The 17,619-nt window shown below is 46.4% G+C and overlaps 1 protein-coding gene across 2 annotated transcripts in view; it reads right to left on the minus strand.

Annotated features, from left to right (window-relative positions):
• MYH10 (myosin heavy chain 10) overlaps window positions 1-17,619 on the minus strand; it is a 104,027-nt gene that overhangs the window by 63,446 nt on the left and 22,962 nt on the right. For both annotated transcript variants that reach the window (XM_084491805.1, XM_084491804.1), the window contains exon 4: window positions 2,476-2,503. In XM_084491805.1, the coding sequence (XP_084347931.1) occupies window positions 2,476-2,503 (28 nt within the window). The remainder of the gene's footprint in view (window positions 1-2,475; window positions 2,504-17,619) is intronic.

Genomic DNA, 17,619 nt, shown 5'->3' on the forward strand with positions numbered 1-17,619 from the left:
AACTGATGTGTCTTCACATTCTCACAAGGCAAGACCTTGATTGGATGTTATTTGGTCCTACAGGTCAAGTTTGGAGGTAAGGTACCTTACCTTCATAATGCTGAGGGCACAGACCTGTCCACATTACTGAAGGAACTTGTATTTCTTTGTAATACACAGTAAGTGGTTCTTCATGCTGCTGCGTAAGCACTTCAATGAGAAAATGCAAGTTAAAAAAAACAAGGCAGCCAACAGAGCCTGGAATTTGTTGCTCAGAATCTCAGCTTCTGTCAGACACTGCCACACTTCTGCTAAGTTTAGTCCTTAACATTGGTACATCCGAGACAGCAAATTATAGGTAGCAAAACTTGTCCAGAGTCATGGTAATAACAGTTTCAATACCACATTTTGCAATATGATTCGAGAACAGTGTTGGAATCCTTATGAGATCTACTGTCCATTGCTTCTTAGCACTGCTTCTGGGATTTTAGATGGAATAGTAAATTTGTTAACAAATAGTTGACAGAAGTGGGACCGTCTCCAAGGATCTTATGGCAGCTTTCAGAGCAGTCCCCAGCAGCTCCAGGCTTCAGAAGATGTGGTCACACTCTCCTGAGGTCTGGCCATAAGAAAGCGTGTCCCCTCCTCATCATTTGTATTCCTCTCTGCAAATGCATGTGCAACTAAGCAGCTTACCAACTGCCTGGTAGCCAAGACATGGAACCTGTCACAAGCTCCAAATATTCCACGTTGAAGTGCTGCTCCAGATATAAAACAGGATCCAACTGCCTTTTCAGCCCAGAAAGATCAAGAGCTTACATTAACCCTATAGGTGAGGTAACAAAAAACCTGAAAACAATATATCTTAAAGGCTTTCTGATCTATACACAAACACATCAGACCTGCACTAAATCCTGTAGCACTGCCACTCCAACCTTGGCTGACCATGTTGAAGAGTACAAAGCTCATGCATACACAGAAAAAAACATGAAGCTACTTCAAAAGAGTTCACGTGAGGCAAGCACATGCTAGCACATCCACAAACTCAGAAGACAAAGCCTTTTTCACTCTGGGATGTTATCCCTGCTTTCAGAGCTGTTTTGTACATTGCACATAAAGTAGTTAACACAATGCCACTAAGGGCAGGGACCGGAGACCTAGACAAGGGGACCTTAAAGCCCATCTAATTCCAGTCCCTGCCACGGGCAAGGACACCTCCCACCAGCCCCATCCAGCCTGGCCTTGGGCACTGCCAGGGATGGGGCACCCACAGCTCCTCTGGGCAGCCTGCAGCAGGGCTTCATCGCCCTCTGAGTAAAGAATTTCTTCCAAATATCTAACCTGAATCTCCCCTTTTTTAGCTTAAAGACATTACCCGCTGTCCTACCACCACACCCCTGACACAGAGTCTCTCCCCAGCACTCCTGCAGCCCCCTTCAGGCACGGGCAGGCCGCTGTGAGGTGACCCCTGGAGCCTTCTCTTCCCCAGGCCGAACAGCCCCGGCTCCCTCAGTCTGTCCCCACAGGAGAGGTGCTCCAGCCTCCGAGCATCCTCGTGGCCTCCTCTGGACTCACTTGAACAGGTCCATGCCTTTCTTATAGCGGGGTCCCCGAGCTGAGCACAGTACTCCGGGTGGGCTCTCACAAAGCAGCCCAGCCACCAGGCCGGGACCAGCGATGGCACTTCCCCAGCTCTGCGCTTTGCACAGGGTGCAGGCCTGCAGACCCCAAAGCAGCATTCTGTGCCAAGGTCGGCTTTCTGCTAGCTGAGCTCCCCAAACCGGCTTACGCTGAGTGCCAACTCCCAGGGCTAACCAGATAGGCAGCAGAAACACACAGCTTGCATAGGAAGGGGGAGGACATCGGATCGCCCCTCCTAACAGTAGCCCAACAACAGACAGGCTCTGTGGCGGCATGAGCAGAACACGCACTCAGGCTGCTTTGACTCGTGCACCGCTTCGTTTCCAGATCCCCAGGAAGCTTGGGCTGAAGCAAGAAATCTGCTCCTGGATGGGGCAGACCCAGGCACACACAGAGGAGGCAGGAAGGAAACTGAGTGTCAGCTTGTTCAGAGCTCTCTTGTCTGAAGCAGATCCAAGGCTATGCAGTTGCTCAGCAGGGTTTCTAGACCAACTTTGATTCATGTCCCCCTGAGGGGCTACACAGAGTAGATATAATACAGTATTTCAGACAGATACGTACATTTTAAAGATTATTTCTGATTCAGATCTCAACTGACATTTTTAAACTACAGTTCTTAAATGCCACATAAGCCTATAAAGCCTTCCATAAGGTGAACTACATTATTAAAAGAGTATTTCCCCGCATAAAACATGACTTCACGCTACATCATTAACCATTAGTCACTGCCTGACAAGATTAAAGACAGGACTGGGATTACCATAGCTGTATCAAAGACCCCCAGGAACTTGAGACCTTCCCCTTTGACAACAAGAATTTCCCAAAATGCCCCAAAGAAAATAAGCATTTACTTACGTGCAGAGAATTGATTGGTCCTCACGGTCTGCAAAAACAAGAATGAACATGGTTATAGGTCTGTGTCTGTTATCCCTTAATTTATAAGACAGTTTCTTTGGAAGGAGTATTTAGATAATTTAGCTTCTTAGCTTAACAATTCTAAGGGCACTCTCACACTAGTTTTAATAATATCCCTTAATTATTTAAGCTCTCACACACACACCCCAGCCAGCATCACCTTAGACATTCACAGAAGTCCTGCCACATGTCATGAAACAAAAATCTTCTATTAAATTTAATAACACACAGTACTTTTTAAACATTTTCAGACAAAGCTGACCCTACATCTTTTATTGTCTCATCTGAAATTCATTGAATAAAGAATTTCAAATACTAAGCATTAAGCAAGAGGCAAAACAGTTTCATGTACGCAATACTAATGACCAGAAATGACTACTTGGAAATAGGAGGAACATCTCAAGCAAGCAAGAGCTTTCCTCTAGTGCTTTTCATTCTTTTTAATTAACATGCACGCCTGAAGTGCTTCCATGATCTAGCTTATTCATTACAGGCTCGTCAAAAGGACATCCAGAGAAACACTGAACAGAGTTAACTCCACAACACGGTGTGGCTCAGCACTTTTGTGACTCCCACTGCTGCGCTTACGACCTTTGAAAAGAATGCCTGAAGGTCAGTTATACCCTAGAAGAGGTATTTCATAATTACGGGGTATGTACAGAACCTATTTCATCATACACTGCATGTTAAAAGTTATATAATCAAAACATTCAAGTATACCTGCAGAAAGTAAAACATCTCAGATAGAGGTGCCCTCTTCCCCTGCTTCAACTTTTTTCATAAATTTGCATCACAAAGTTCCTGCTGCTTTTATGTTTTCAGCTCTTTGTCACTTACACCAGGAAGAGCACAATTGCCTCCTGCAAACTAAGGACTTCACACACTTTGTTTCCTGATCGGTCATTTGTAATGGATTGCATTACAATGAGCAAAATCAAGCTTTGATTTGTTGAAATGTAAATCTTGGGTCTACATATTAGACTCCCTGCTGCCCACCACCCGTTTTCCTCAAACATGAGCTGTGGCGGAGCACAGGGAGGGAGCGACAGGCAACACGATGACCATAATTCCTTCTAGGACACAGATTCCACACCCAATACAACAAATAGCTTCAGTTGCTACAAGGCATCTCTCCAACATGCTTAACAGCTCTGAAACAGCCCTATATTCATACATACGTACACTTCAGGTAAGCAGAGTAATGTAAACCATTTTTACATCACTTCTAACTGGGTCCAGAGAAGCTATTGCTAACCCGTGCCGTGAGCTACTGCAGAGCTTTGCGGTCACCCTACGCACGAAGCGAGCCGAGCTCCTACCACTGCTGTGTAAGATCAGTGCTGAAGTAGAATTTCAACCCTCACCAGCATGTAAAAGCCAGCAAGTGACCTGCACTTCCCTCCCTGACGCTGCCTGCTGAGCACCTGGGATTTGAGAAGTGCTGGTGCAGCCCCAGAGCAGGCTTGCAGCAGCCGTGGAGTTTCGGCACAGCCCAGCAGGGCTGCTGGTGCAGGGACGAGGCCGGGGTTGGGGCTGAGATGGGCACAGGCAGTGGGTGCACAGCAAACAGAGGGGCTGTCACGTCCTGGTTTCCTCCTCCAGCTGTGCCAGTGCTCAGGTCAGCATCAGGCAGCCCAGAGGTGAGCAGGAGAGCAGGCTGGACCGTGCTGGGTTTTGGTCCGATTTGTGGCCAGCTGACTCCGTGCCCTAAAACACATCAGGACACAACTGCCCCAAAACTTCAGCTGGTGGGGGGAGAGAGCTGAGATCCCTTTTCCAGCTCCAAACTGCATTAGATCAAACAGCTACATTTATATCGACAAAGCACCTAAAAAAGGCAGGCAGAACAAAAAAAAAAAAAAAAAAGACCTAGTCTCAGCAAAACATTGCTCTTTTAATTAGTCTGTGAATAGGAAGTTTTAAAGTCCTTGAATTCACATCCTTCAAAGCAGGGAGATGCTACTGCATGTTGTTACAGCGAGCTAAAGCGGGGGCTTGCGGACTGCACCACTGGCAAGTTTTAGGCTTCATTTTAATGTCAAGTACGAAGGAAAGCATAAGGTGCTTTCCCAGGGGAAGTGTGAAAATGCACACAGCTGCGCTTTGAACCCCTCGTACCTGCTTGTTCAGAAGTGGCAAGAAATACCAGCGATCCCCCTGAGCCACTGTGCAGACAACTAACACCCAAACGGTCTGGGGTGATGCTTCAGCAGAGAACACAAGTCACTTAAGTGAAAGTGGGCAAGACAGTAAGATTCAAAGTATTCCCAATGATGCTGCAGGGACGGTACCAGACCTCCTCCACCTGTGATGCACAGCAGCTCTGCCCAGGCTCACCAAAAAGGAAGGGCAAAGCCTCTGAGTGCAGGAACTAAGAGCTGACAGTAGGCAAAAGCAGGGGAAGTACAACAGCAGAAATGCTCAGAGCATAGCCTGAAAAGGTTTTCATTCTTCTGGCTTTGATTTAGGGCAGCTGGTCTTGCAAGCCCAGTCAGAAATTGCTTCTTGGTAGCAGCAGGAGACAAAGCACAGAACTCCAGTACTCACACCACGCAGCCAGCTGTCAGGGCAAGCTGAAGAGAGAGCAACTTTCTGACCCTGACCCGATTCCAGGGGTAGCTAACCCTGACTCACAGCTAACCCTGACTTGCAAACTTCACAGGCAACACCGTATGGCAGCAAAATCAAGATATCATAGGACAACACAAGTTATTTTTTCTTTTAGAAGAAACAGCTGAACAAATGCCAAGTTGGTACCATGAGTGCAAAGTTGGTATTTCTTGCTTTAATATTCAGAGACATTTTCTAAAGCGACAATTCAATTTTCCCTTTTGACTCCCCAAAAAGAACTTTTCTGCAATTTTGTCACTGCAGCTAGGCCAATGCAATTTGTCAAATAATAAAACCTCTTCTAAACATCAGCTCTTTAGTTTATTACTTCTTAAAATGCTAAGAACACAGATAACATTTGCCTCAAAAACAGAAGTAGTTCAGTAGAAAGCAGCAGCATGTGTTAGTGCTCTGCGTTATCCCCCATTTTGCCTGTCAGTTCACCACACGAAGCTTGTGCTCCACAGCATGCAAGGCACTGTATAAATGAATTTTCCAACCCCATTTGTCCTGAAGCGTGTCTGAAAGTCCAGACAGCTGTAGGTATTTTATCATTACCAGGAACTTCAGCAAGTGCAGAAAACCTTTCCATTTTCTACATCGAGGAGCCTGAGTTGGCACAGGTCTTAAGGAAGGCAGTGGGTATTCCAATTTGTTACTGCAAATCTGTTTTACTGTCTCCATCTGGACTCTGAAAGTCACAAGCCATTAAGGTGGAAGTAGAGAAAGACAGACAGCCACAAGCTCCAAGCTCTGATTGCTCATGGTAATGGCCAGAGCTGCATCCAGCACCCAAGGGCAGTGAGGGCGTTACAGCCGGGGGCTCAGGATGCCGCCTGGTTCAGCAGCTGAGTTGTGTCCCAGAGGAGAGCCCATCGCTCTGGATCCGCTCTGGACAACATTCTGGCAAAAGGACTAACGGGGAAGAGTGATTTACAGTTTATTTGCTTTGATTTTTTTCCTCCCCAGACAAAACAATTCGGGGTCTTGTTTTCAAAGCAGCTGGGCCCTTTCCTAAAGCATCCCCAGAGCACGGGCCACGTCTGCTAGCCTGTGTCCCAGAGCTCAGCCCTCCTCGGTCACTGCTGGGACATTCATCATCTGGGATGGCGAGAAGAACTGCACTTCTCATGTTGGACACACATCTCAGTATTTTTAAAAGACTGCTTTTTTCATTCAATTTCAACTTGAAGTGCAACAGTGAGCCCATTAAACAGATTATTATGACAGAATGTGTCTGAGTCTTAAAAAAAAAAAATCTGCCAACCCTTGCAATAATTCTAATAGTTTTAATTTTGTTTTTTAAATGTCACAGAATTTTGAGGTGGTTGTTCATGGAAACATGAAAATATTATGAAAACATCTCCACATAAGTGTTGTGATTCTTAAAAACAGTCCCAGAACTAACTGGGCCTTTGTATGATAACATGCCTCATGAGACAGAGCTGCAGAAATATGTAAAGACTAGACCAAAAAATCCCGTGGGGTTTATAAGCAAGTTTCAGGAGTAAAAAGCAGACCAGATTAGACTATCTGCGTTGCCAGCCTTCATAGCAGCTGACCTAGGAAACACAAGTCAGTCAGTCCCATGACAAGTATCGGTAAGCACGGCATTAGCTGTCTCTCTTGCTCTGCAGGAGCAGGTGAGGATGCTTCGGTCCACGATGAGGATACTCCGGGCAAAGTCACGACAAGTGCTTTACACCTCCAGCACGTGCTCTAGCACACCGTTTGTGCCGGGGGAAGCACCTCTAAGACAGCTTCAGTAACACCATTTCTTGCACCAGCACAAACATCCTGCAGGGTACCCCGCAGGACCCAGGACGTTCACCCGAAGGCTGGGACAAACGAGCAGCTTCCAGTCTCCAGGAAAAGGGCACCCCATGCGCCTCCCTGCCACGCCAGCACAGCCCTGTCCCCGAGCAGCCATGGCCACACGCTAAGGCATCCCAGCTCGCTGCTCAGAGGTGCTCACCCAACACAACCACTCAGTTTGGCTCAGGCAAACACAGGCACAGAGACAAGCGAGTGGTAGCAGCCCAGCCCCTGCACCCCCTCTCACCTCCATTCAGCGCGACCCTAAGACCAACCCTTCGTTATTAAAGGAACAAGGAAGTCCCATTGGAACCTGTTGCTTCACTTTGGAGGGATACAGCTGGGATGTAAATATTTCTCAGGGTCTTCAAATTACAAAGATTAACATTAAAAATATTATAGTACACCTGTGCAATTCAAATTTGGAAAAAAGTCCCAAAATTGTGCAGTCTAAGTAAGAATTAAAAAAAAGTTCAATTTTCTGCTTGAGAAGTAAGCTTTCTACCGAGTAATGAGTTCTTCTAAAATGGGCAGAATTAGGAAGCAAAAAAGAAACACAATCTGGCGCTAACCTTAGGCTAAAGTTCCCCAGGGCTGTTGATCAACTTGAGCTGCAACCGGTGTCGCTTCTTCCCCTGCCCCGTTTCCCCATCCCATGCCCCCTTTGAAGCAGCAACCAACTGCACAGAGGCAAGCCCTGCTAGTGCCAGCAGCTGATCCAGCTAACGAAGTTTCATTTTCAACCAGCCCAGCACCCTGAGCATCCAGTTTATACCACTGCCACACCGTCACTGGAAGTCACGTACAAAAAGCCCAAGAACCCCCCTTTCCAGCAGCAGCCCACGCTCTGGTCACCCTAAAGCCCCCACAGAAGCCCATTCCCTGGCTTGGGTGAGCTGCAGACAGTCCCCAACCCAATGGCTTCTGCCACCTGAAGGTGTCATCTCCCCCGTCCCAAGCACGTGTTCCTGCTGCATCCTTTGAGCTGGCGAGGGTGGTCGCCTGGCCTATGGTCAGCAGATCAGGGACTCACACCAGCAGGGAACTAATCCTATCGGAAAAATTATATAAAAATGGAAAAAAGAGTAGCTAGCATAAGTGAGATGTGGTGATGTTTGGCCTTTCTTTTGGGAACAGCTAATCCCTAGATCAGCTTAAGCTACCCACTTACACATTTAGAAGCTGGAGGTATCGGGCACTGAAGCACCGCTCACCATTTGCTCTCCTCTCCCCCCCACCCAGAGGAAACTCACGCCCCAGGGCAGGAGCCAGGCGCTGTGCTACCACCTGCTACTGCCCAGCCAGAGCCTCCTCCCCGGTGCAGGCTGCTGGACTCCTCAAAGAGAGGCCAAGGAGAATCACCAGAAAACAAAGACAAGCAGAATTGCAGCTCTGAAAGCTTTTTTTCTCCTATACCCTCTTAAACCTACTTCACATCTCCCCAGAGTACACTCCTGTGGGGACAGCTGGCAGCTCCTCAAACAAACCTCGTTGGAAAAGTTGCCACATTTTCCTGCTTGAGTGTCTCGTAAGAATAGATCCTGGTGTTTACATCACCATGAAAATATGTAAAATAAGTTTCGACTGTTAGAACACAAGCATGTTTTACTCCTCCTCTTCCCTCCCTCCAAACCATAGAAGAACTTTCCCCCCATAACAGACCAGACCTAACAAAACCCCTGTTAACTCTGGGGAAGATTCCAGATGTACATTAAATACATTTGTTGGGTAATTGGTTCAGGCAGGATGTTCAGAAAAGTCATAGCTCAAAGCTATAGAGCCCGCCTACAAAGGAATGGCTGTATTTTAACAAAGCAGCTTTTCTTAAAAGCTTGTCTTGGTTCTGCTTTGGTCACACTACAGCCATTCATAAATTGGTAGAAGATAAGCACACAGAAAAGGATGAATCTGTCTTCACGTTTCGTAGCAAAACTAAAGGCAGTAGCACTGCAGGCACAGAAATGTTACCACAGAGCAGCTTGCAAGGAAACAGATGCCCGCCCTCTACAACTGCCTTTGCTCTGGTTACCCCTTACTACATCAAGATACAGCCACCACCCAGATCCACCACCTCGATCTGATTCTGAATGAATGAAAAATCATTCAGGGCTACCCCACATAGTGAACAAGAAAAGCGCTACTAAAAAGCCCAGTTTGTGAGCTACCCTATTAACAAGAAGACAGGCTTATCAAACCAGCTCCACAGCTGCATTACCTGCTTTCAGATTTCATGGAGCTCCTTACTTTGGTATGATTTGCTGTCACCACGAAATGCTGTAGCTTTCATACAAACATGCACCTTCTCAGAAGCACCCCACACTTTCTATAAGCACCTTCCCTTCTGCATCTGGTCTTTATTTAGATGAGAACGGTTCAGTTGGAAAGGGCCCACAAAGATCATCTGGTCCACCTGCCTGACCTCTTCGGGCTAACCAGAAGTTCAGGGTATTAACAAGGGAATTGCCCCAGAGCCCTCACGGACAGCATGGAGAATCGGGCACCTCACTAGGACGCCTGTCCCAGTGTTTGGCCACCCTGATGGAAAATGAGTTTTTCCTAAGGCCCAGCCTGAGCCCCCAGCACAGCACTGGGCCGCTCCCCTGTGTCCCGTCGTGGTCACCAGGGAGCAGAGACTGGCGCCTCCCTCTCCACTTACGAGCATCTAGGTTAAGAACACCTTGGTAGGAACATGGGGAAAAAAAGCGTGCCGAGATAAAAAGGTTAGTTAGAAAAAGGACAAATAGGAGTTTTAACCTGCTTTCCCAAGACAGGTTAAAGACAGAGCTATGGGGGACTACACACCCCTCCCTGCTGTTCCTGCCAGTGGAGGAGGTCAGAGGGCACCCTTCTCATCTGCGGTTACACTGAGGGCCATCCCTCAACACCAAGACTCCTCCAAATCACCCATTCTGACACTCCTCCCCGTTTATTTCTCCACAGCATCAAATACCTGCCCAGCAGTGAGCAAAGGCCAGCCTCGACTCTGTAGCAGGCATAACTAAAGAGGCTGCTGCTTTGTTTGGCGGGGAGGAGAGGGACTTCTGCGATTTATTCCAGTGGGACAAATTGTTATCTTCCCCAAAAGGGGTGGTGGTGTAGGGGGAACAGAGGGCTTTATTTTTAGACAGCACTTAATATTCACGTGTAGTAGCCAAACCAAGAGGAGCTCGATAACCTTGCTAATTCCTTTGTTTGTTGTGGATGTTGTTGGGCTTGGAAGCTCTACAGATATTTGTCCTCTACTGTAGGTTAACAGGCTCAGATATCAGTCAATTCAAAGAGATTTAAAAGTTGAATTCCTGACAAGTTTTGTGAAAATGGGTCACTGCCTCCAGGAAAGAGACCTTCCCATCAGCACAGATTTTGCTGCAGAGTATGACCCAATCCTGTGAATAAAAGCCACAAAATTATAAAGGAGACAGGTGGTCTGACAATTTGCCATTCTTGGACTTCAAGCTTTGAATAACTTTTTTAAAATCAAGAAAAGTCCCACTAGACTGATAAGCATGGAAAAAGATCTGGTTACAGAGATGAAGCATGACTGTATATTTTGTGTTGATCTTTAAAATGTTGCCTAGTTACTCCATAAACTACCAAACACTTAACACTACGAAGCGACTTGCAACAAACATCTCCAGAGCATAACAGGAAGACTGACAGGCACAAGTTTGTTTGCTGAGGACCTACCTTACTGCAGACCAAATATACCCGACGCTTCTGCTCCCCATGAGATTCCTGCCATAGCACTGCTTATCCTACATTTCACCTCTACCTTCAGTTGTGCAATAGCCTTGCTACGTACAGCTTAGTCATCGTCCTTTGGTGTATGTTCTGCAACTCCACAGAGACAAAGGCAGCTTATAGGAACACAGTCAGTATTTTGCCAACAGTAACCCATTAAGCATGCAAGTGAATGTTTTAGAAAGCATGTAATTTGCTAACACTATGAAGCTGACACTACAACTATAGCACCTAAATTTAATCAGCCATTACCAACTTCAGGAACCTGAGCCTGCACGTGCCCGAAGGACCCGACCCAGTGCTCAGGGTGCTGGACCACATCTCTGGGAGGTTACTGTCTCTCTTCAGGAGGTTTCAGGTGACACAGGGATACATCACAGCCATCTTCAAGAAAGGCAGCTAGGGCAGTTGCACTATTCTTCTACAAGCTGGAAGGAACTGCTGGAGATCAACAGTGATCAAGGGCACCTGCACCCTTATCTTTAGGGGAAAAAGTATCTCCCTTATTGCACCCTGAAACTACATTTACTTTTTTCCTTCTTGTCACCATTGGCTTATTCATATTTTGAAAGTTCTTTTAAGTCAAATTGCTTTGAAACTATTAAGAATTTCTGCAAGTTTCTCTCAATTGTCCTAAAATGTGTAATGCTGCAGTTTATGCCAGAAGATCAAATTCAGATGCACTCCCACTCCTCGATGTTATCCAGTGGCTTTAAGATTTAGAATAATAATACTTAATAGTTTAGTTTCATCAGCACTCCCACTTTTTCCACACAACTCACTGGAAAAGCCCCGGAGTGGCCCAGACACCAGTCCACAAAGAATTACACCCTACCTCGTCCTCCAGCCCCGTGCCGTCCACTTCAAAGACAGGAGTGCACAGTGCTGTTGTATTTAAATCAATTACTAATTCCCAACCGTGGCTGTTTACCTAGAATTTCCCACACAACACGATACAAGACAGGGAGACTGTGTCTGCTACATTTCCTCTGCCTACAAGCCAGGCAGCTTACGCAGGGAACTGCCACAAACCACGTTTGACAGACCAGGAGCTGTCTGGCCTCCAGTGTTCTTCATACACTTATGCCAAGGCATGCTCCAAATAGATCCAAACCTTTCATGAAGGGCTGAGAAAGCACCTCATCACTACGGGGACAGGCACACTGATAAAGAAACCACATAGGTGTTCCTATAATTTGTGAAGTTCAAAAAAAATGCCATGAAGAACCATGGTTCTATCCCCTACTCTAGAGGAGGCGAGGTCTGAGATAAATCACAACAGCCACGCTTCGGTTTTGCTTGCTGACTGACTGCTAAGTACCTCGAGTTAATTATTATTAAATGAAGCATGGTAGAGGTCAGTCAAACCCAGCCATGGTTTACCCTACAACTTGTTTATGGCAAACCATACGCTGCAGACAAGAATTTCTCGCACGTCTGCAGCCGAGTTCATGACCACACTCATTATTCCTCACCCCAGATAGCCCAGGCTGCTGCACAAACAGCCAACCTAACACAGCATCCTCAAATCCTGGAAGAATGAAGCAAGCTATGAATTGAGGCTATTTTAGAAGTCGAGTGTTAGGCATTGGCAACATTAGCTTGAAATTACCCAAATTCCTAAAGAAAAAATGTGGCATTTGTTTTCAGATTTGCTAGCCAGGGCTTAATCAGCATAAAAGGAGAAAACAAATAGCTGTCAGACTACATCCTGCCCACTTAATGAAACCGTGGGTTGATTCTCCATTATACACCAGATAGTGTGGACGAGACAGAAAGAATAAAAATCATTTTCTAAGTCTGAAGAAGCTCAAGCATTATGCCTTCACTGTCAGTCTCTCCCTTGCTTTATTTAGCACTCCAGGGGAAGCCTGGTAAGCCTAGCTTAGAGATGAGAACAGATTTGCTACATCTGTGAAGAGAAATTACGAGACAAGACGTTTCTTCCCTAACAAAGCCATTCAAGCAGCTATGGATTTGTAACACTTACAACCCCCCCAGCCTGCAAGGTAACGCCGGGTTTATTCAGGTGTTTGAGCAGGGCAGCTGCGGCAGGTCAGGAGGCGAGCAGAGAACCACAGCAGCCTTCAGCCTGCAGGAAGGCGAGGGATGCAGCACAGCGCCGCGGGCTGAGCACGCTGCGGGACGGCCCAGGGGAAGGCCCTGCCAGTACCAGCGGCACAGCAGCACCACAATTCGGCTGGGAGAGCGCTCCCAGCACTGCGCTGTGTGCCTGTCAGGCCAGCCAGAGCAACTCCTGTCGCTGAAACCCCGGCAAAGCCAACGACTGGTTCTCACACCAGGGTTTAACGCAACTTCGCTGAAGGGCACTAACGATCCGTAAGGCAGCAAGTTCCTAAACTGCCCCAGCTAGAGCTGCAAGGACTTGTTTATGCTTATTGCTCCCCAGATGATACAGATGAACAGTTCCCAGCCTGATCTGCGGCTCCCCATGAGCTTTCCCAGTAGAAATGAGCAACTCCTAAATCTCCGACTCAGGTCATCCCAGTGCTTGCTTTTCAGTTATATTTGCATACTGCTTAGAAGTAACATAAGATTAGTAGTAGTTGGCAACCACAAGCTGGAAAAGGTTTATTTAGACTGTAGAGTACTCAGCATAGCAGTGGTTTCTAATCTCCATCAACCCTGCTTAAATCGTTGTTTCCCATGTAGTACAATTTTGTCTAGACAAAGGTTACATTGTCAACCGAAACAATGATTCAGGGAGGTCCTCGAGCAGTCATATCTATCATTTAGGCTCGCTAATTTACTTCTGCTCCTCTCCCTCCCAAACAATTAAGCAGGCACAAACCACTTAACAAAACTGGCTACGAACCAACACACTCTAGTGGGCTCTTCCTAAGCTATTTCATTCTGCCTGAACTCTACAAGTTCGGGAAAATAGCAAGTGTGATCACAGGACATGGCCAGGCTTTTCGACTTGAACACAACGTGGCCAGCAGTTCGGCTTTTTGTCCTTGGCCCTTTGAGGAATGGGTTTCACTGAAACCATCCCAAGTCCCAGGCCTGGTGCACAGGCCTCCCACATCTCCATTCTCCAGCAATGAAGTTGTTGTAACTCTGAACCACCAAACACTACCGAATTCCAAAATGTTGTCCTAAGCAACTTGTACGAGCCACGGTTACTGTCCTGCAAAGAATTTCAAGAGACAAAAGCTTGAGATGCCAGCCCCAGCACTGCGGTGCTTAAAGGGTATCTTCTAGGTACAGAAGGGTAGAGGGCAACCACTCACGAGTGTCCTGCAGCGATTTGTTGCTTTTCTCACCAATTAACATCGTAAGGGGTGGGTGGGTAGTCTTTAATGCCAAATATTGGCATCCTTTCCTCAAAGGACACAAGTTAAGGCTGCTTTCTTGTGTTCTAAACAAATTTCCTTGAAGCCTAAGTTTTGATAGTTTTTAAAGAAAGCCAGAAGCTGAAAACAAACACCACACTTACCCTGCTCCTCCCACCTACATCATCAGCAAGTTCTCAAACTTCTTCACCTCAACAACTTGAAGTTTCATGATCTAAATCCTGCCTTCAGATGAAACAACTCCCAAGATGCTCATTTCCTTATGGCCAGAAGAGCTTTTACTCACATGCATGTGTGCAGGCACTTCTTCCTCAACTACTGACTACACACGAGCACCGCCTGTTCCTTACGGTAGTCACTGGGGGCAAAGTCTCAAAACCTTCCCTCGCTCTCTCCCCCTCGAGCACACAGACCTGATGCAAACAGCTGCTTCTGGAAGAATAGAGGATTAACATTCATCTGACAGTTTTCTGTATCTGCTGCTAAGTATTTTTTAATTTCCCTATCAGAAGTGCTCATTAACTGTTCACAAAATAACTTTGAATGCTGCTTACGTAGCCTAACACCGCTTCCACCTAAAAATCTGATGTGCAACGAAGAGGGGAAAAGAAGTCTGCCAGTACACCCCTATGAAGACCATGAAGAGGGGTAAGGAACAGCATTTCCCCTTCAGCTACAGCTTTTCTCTTCACAGTTCCAGCACCTAATGCCCCTTCTTCCAGCATTAGTCTTCAATAAGAAAGGGAAATGAAAAAAAACAAGGATAAGAAAAATTGATAAACACTGTAATAATTTTTGACAACTCTGATTTCATCCCCATGATGAAGACAACACTTCCCTATGCTTTTTGTAAAGGCAAATAGAACCACCACCTCATCTTTTAGATCTATTTCCTTTGAGATGTTGAATGCAATCACGAAGAACTATTTAAAGAAAGAAAATGCCATTTCACCAGTTGCCTCTTCATGGCCAGTTTAACACTTCAGTGTAGTGAGAAATAATACTTAAGGAAAGACCCCAAGAACAAGTAACTGAGTTTAATGTGGTGCCATAGAGCTAAGAACTGCAATACAGCTTCTGACAGCCTCGCCAGCTCTTGGAGCCAGCTGCGAGCAGCCTCCTGCCCCACCAGACACTGCTCAGCAGGACACCCGCTCACCCACCGTGCTCCAGAGCCACCAGCCTTAGGCAGGCGCGGGCAGTTGTTACACCCCGACCTCAGGCCCTTCTGTCTGCAGGTTACAGGTGAGCCTCCTGATCTAGGCAGATAGAGCAGGACCGTATCAGTGTCGTACTCCAACAGCGGGTGGAAGCTGGGATGTACGACCAAAATGAGCAGGTAAGGATGTTTTCCCAGAACACTTTCCCAGTAGCCAGCACATTCTCCTGCAGCTTCCTGATCCGTCAGCCTCAGGCTCTAAGTTTATGAATTCTTCAAATTGCTTTTTTGACAAGCACAGGTTTTCAGCAGCCACTGTATCTTGAGGCACACACTACCGTGGTTTAGCTATGCTGTTTAAAGATTGCTTTTGTTGTTTTGTACATGTCGCTTGTGAATTTCAATTAATGACCCTTTGTTCTTGCATAGGAAGAGATGGGTGGGAGGCACGATCATGGTTCCCTCTCCCTGTGCCATTTCAGATTTAGACTTGTTTTTTCTGACCTCAGTTATCATTCCCATGCTGAATGCAATTTTGATAACTCGAGTTGTTCTTTGAATGTTTTCCCGTCTTATTTCCTCTCCTCCCAGGACAGTGAAAGGCCAGAGCTGCACAAAGCACCAAAGATGCACACGTATTCAAGTTTAGGGCACAGCATTCCCTGGTTTGATCCCATTCTCTACCTGAGATTTAACTATTGCTGACCAATGAATTTAGATTGCTACAGCTCTGGTTCATCCAAGAGCTCCTACTAAAGCAGTAACAGCTCCAAGCAGTAACATCGCTAAGGTAAGCTTATACCTCGCAGTACAACCCATGTGCCACTTGAATACTGTAAGCTCTGAGATACAGTCCTTCACACTGGGCACTTATTTTCGCTACCCCAAAAATAAATAAAAGCCAAGGTTCATCACAGAACCCCTTCTCTTTTTCCAGAGGAAAAAAAAAAAGTAAGTAAGGAGCACGAACACAAGCAGATGTTCCATGGGATTTTCAGCAGTGACTCCGCCAAGCCATAGAAAGCAGAAAAGAGTGAATAGGACTGGGTGGTCTTTAGCCAGTCCTTCACGTATGCTGTGGCCTTTCCCCACATTGCAGTTACCCACAAGCCTGTTGTAAGGATCATTAGCAAGCTACTTCTGAAAAGCTACATAACGTGATGTTAGATGACCTCTTGTCCACGCAGACCCACTCACAGGTCAGCACGTTTGAGAGGCATGATGTCTCCTTAGAAAAGCCAGACTGGGCCTTTGTACACGTATATGTTCCTGCAAAGGCTGGATTTATACTTTGGAGCAGCTTCCACCAACACGTTTGGCAGATGACACGTGCTGCTCTTCAGGTTCCTGCATCTGAAAAGGAATCTCCGAGACCGTGACCCGTGGCTACCATCCGGGTGCTTCGGTAGCACGGCAGCTGCGTGCCACGTGTTTGTGTGCAGCCGCTACCTCCGACATGGAGAACCTGGTTCCTGCAGTGCACTGCCATCATTTTGCTGTTTACTAACCCTGCAACTTCAGGATGATTCTGACATCATCTTTCTAAAACAAAAAACAGAAAAACTTCCCAGCCTGAGAACTTCCCCAAGTTCTTTACTAGCAAAGACAGAGCTAGGATTGCTTTGCTTTCTCTTTTTTTCTGAATTTCTCTTTTTTCTAAAAATTCTCTGAATTTTCCTTCCACACGTCAGCTGATGGCCTTACCAGCACCCCCAGAAAAAAAAAAAAAGCCCTGGAATAAAAAGAATCCTATTGCCCCCAGTATTTGGAAAGCCATTCTGAAAGCCTTCCATTCACATGCAAAACACCTTGCAACTCTGAGCCACTGAAGAAAATGCACCAAGGCTGCCAGGAGTATCTAAGCAGCCAAATACCTGAAAGCATCAAGGGCAGACAAGCAAAAGGATCCTAGATGATACTACTGCTCCTGGTTACGAAGCTAGAAAAGCACCAGAAGCTTGCACTGAGATGCACATTGATAACCATGTTGGTGACATGAGCCTTGGAGTACTGACAACGAAGAGCAGCACACCACCAGCCCCTCACCACTTCTCTCCATTTGCTCCTACTTGTTTCCTCACCAGAACACAGCAAAGAAATGTAGTAGCAGGAGGGCAGAGGAGCTCCTGCAGTTGATATTGGCAGCAGTTACAGCGGAGCTCAACTCTTAGTTCAACACTCCAGGGGAACACAGATGTGAGTGACAAAAACCAGCGACTGTGTGGAGCCACGCATCGCCTAGCAGCGCTGTGACACCGCAACGCGCTCTCAAGATCAGAGCACAGTTATGAGTTTTGCACAAGGAGCAAGTATGGCATCTAAAGGATAAAACCAAATAGACAAGCAGAAAGGAATTTTTTAATTTCACAACTACCTAGAAATAAGTGGAGTTTAAACTGAAGGAGAACTGTGGAACAGGGTTCTAACAGAAGGTGCTGGTTG

Source organism: Aythya ferina (assembly GCF_964211825.1).
Source record: "Aythya ferina genome assembly, chromosome: 18".
NCBI lineage: Eukaryota > Metazoa > Chordata > Aves > Anseriformes > Anatidae > Aythya > Aythya ferina.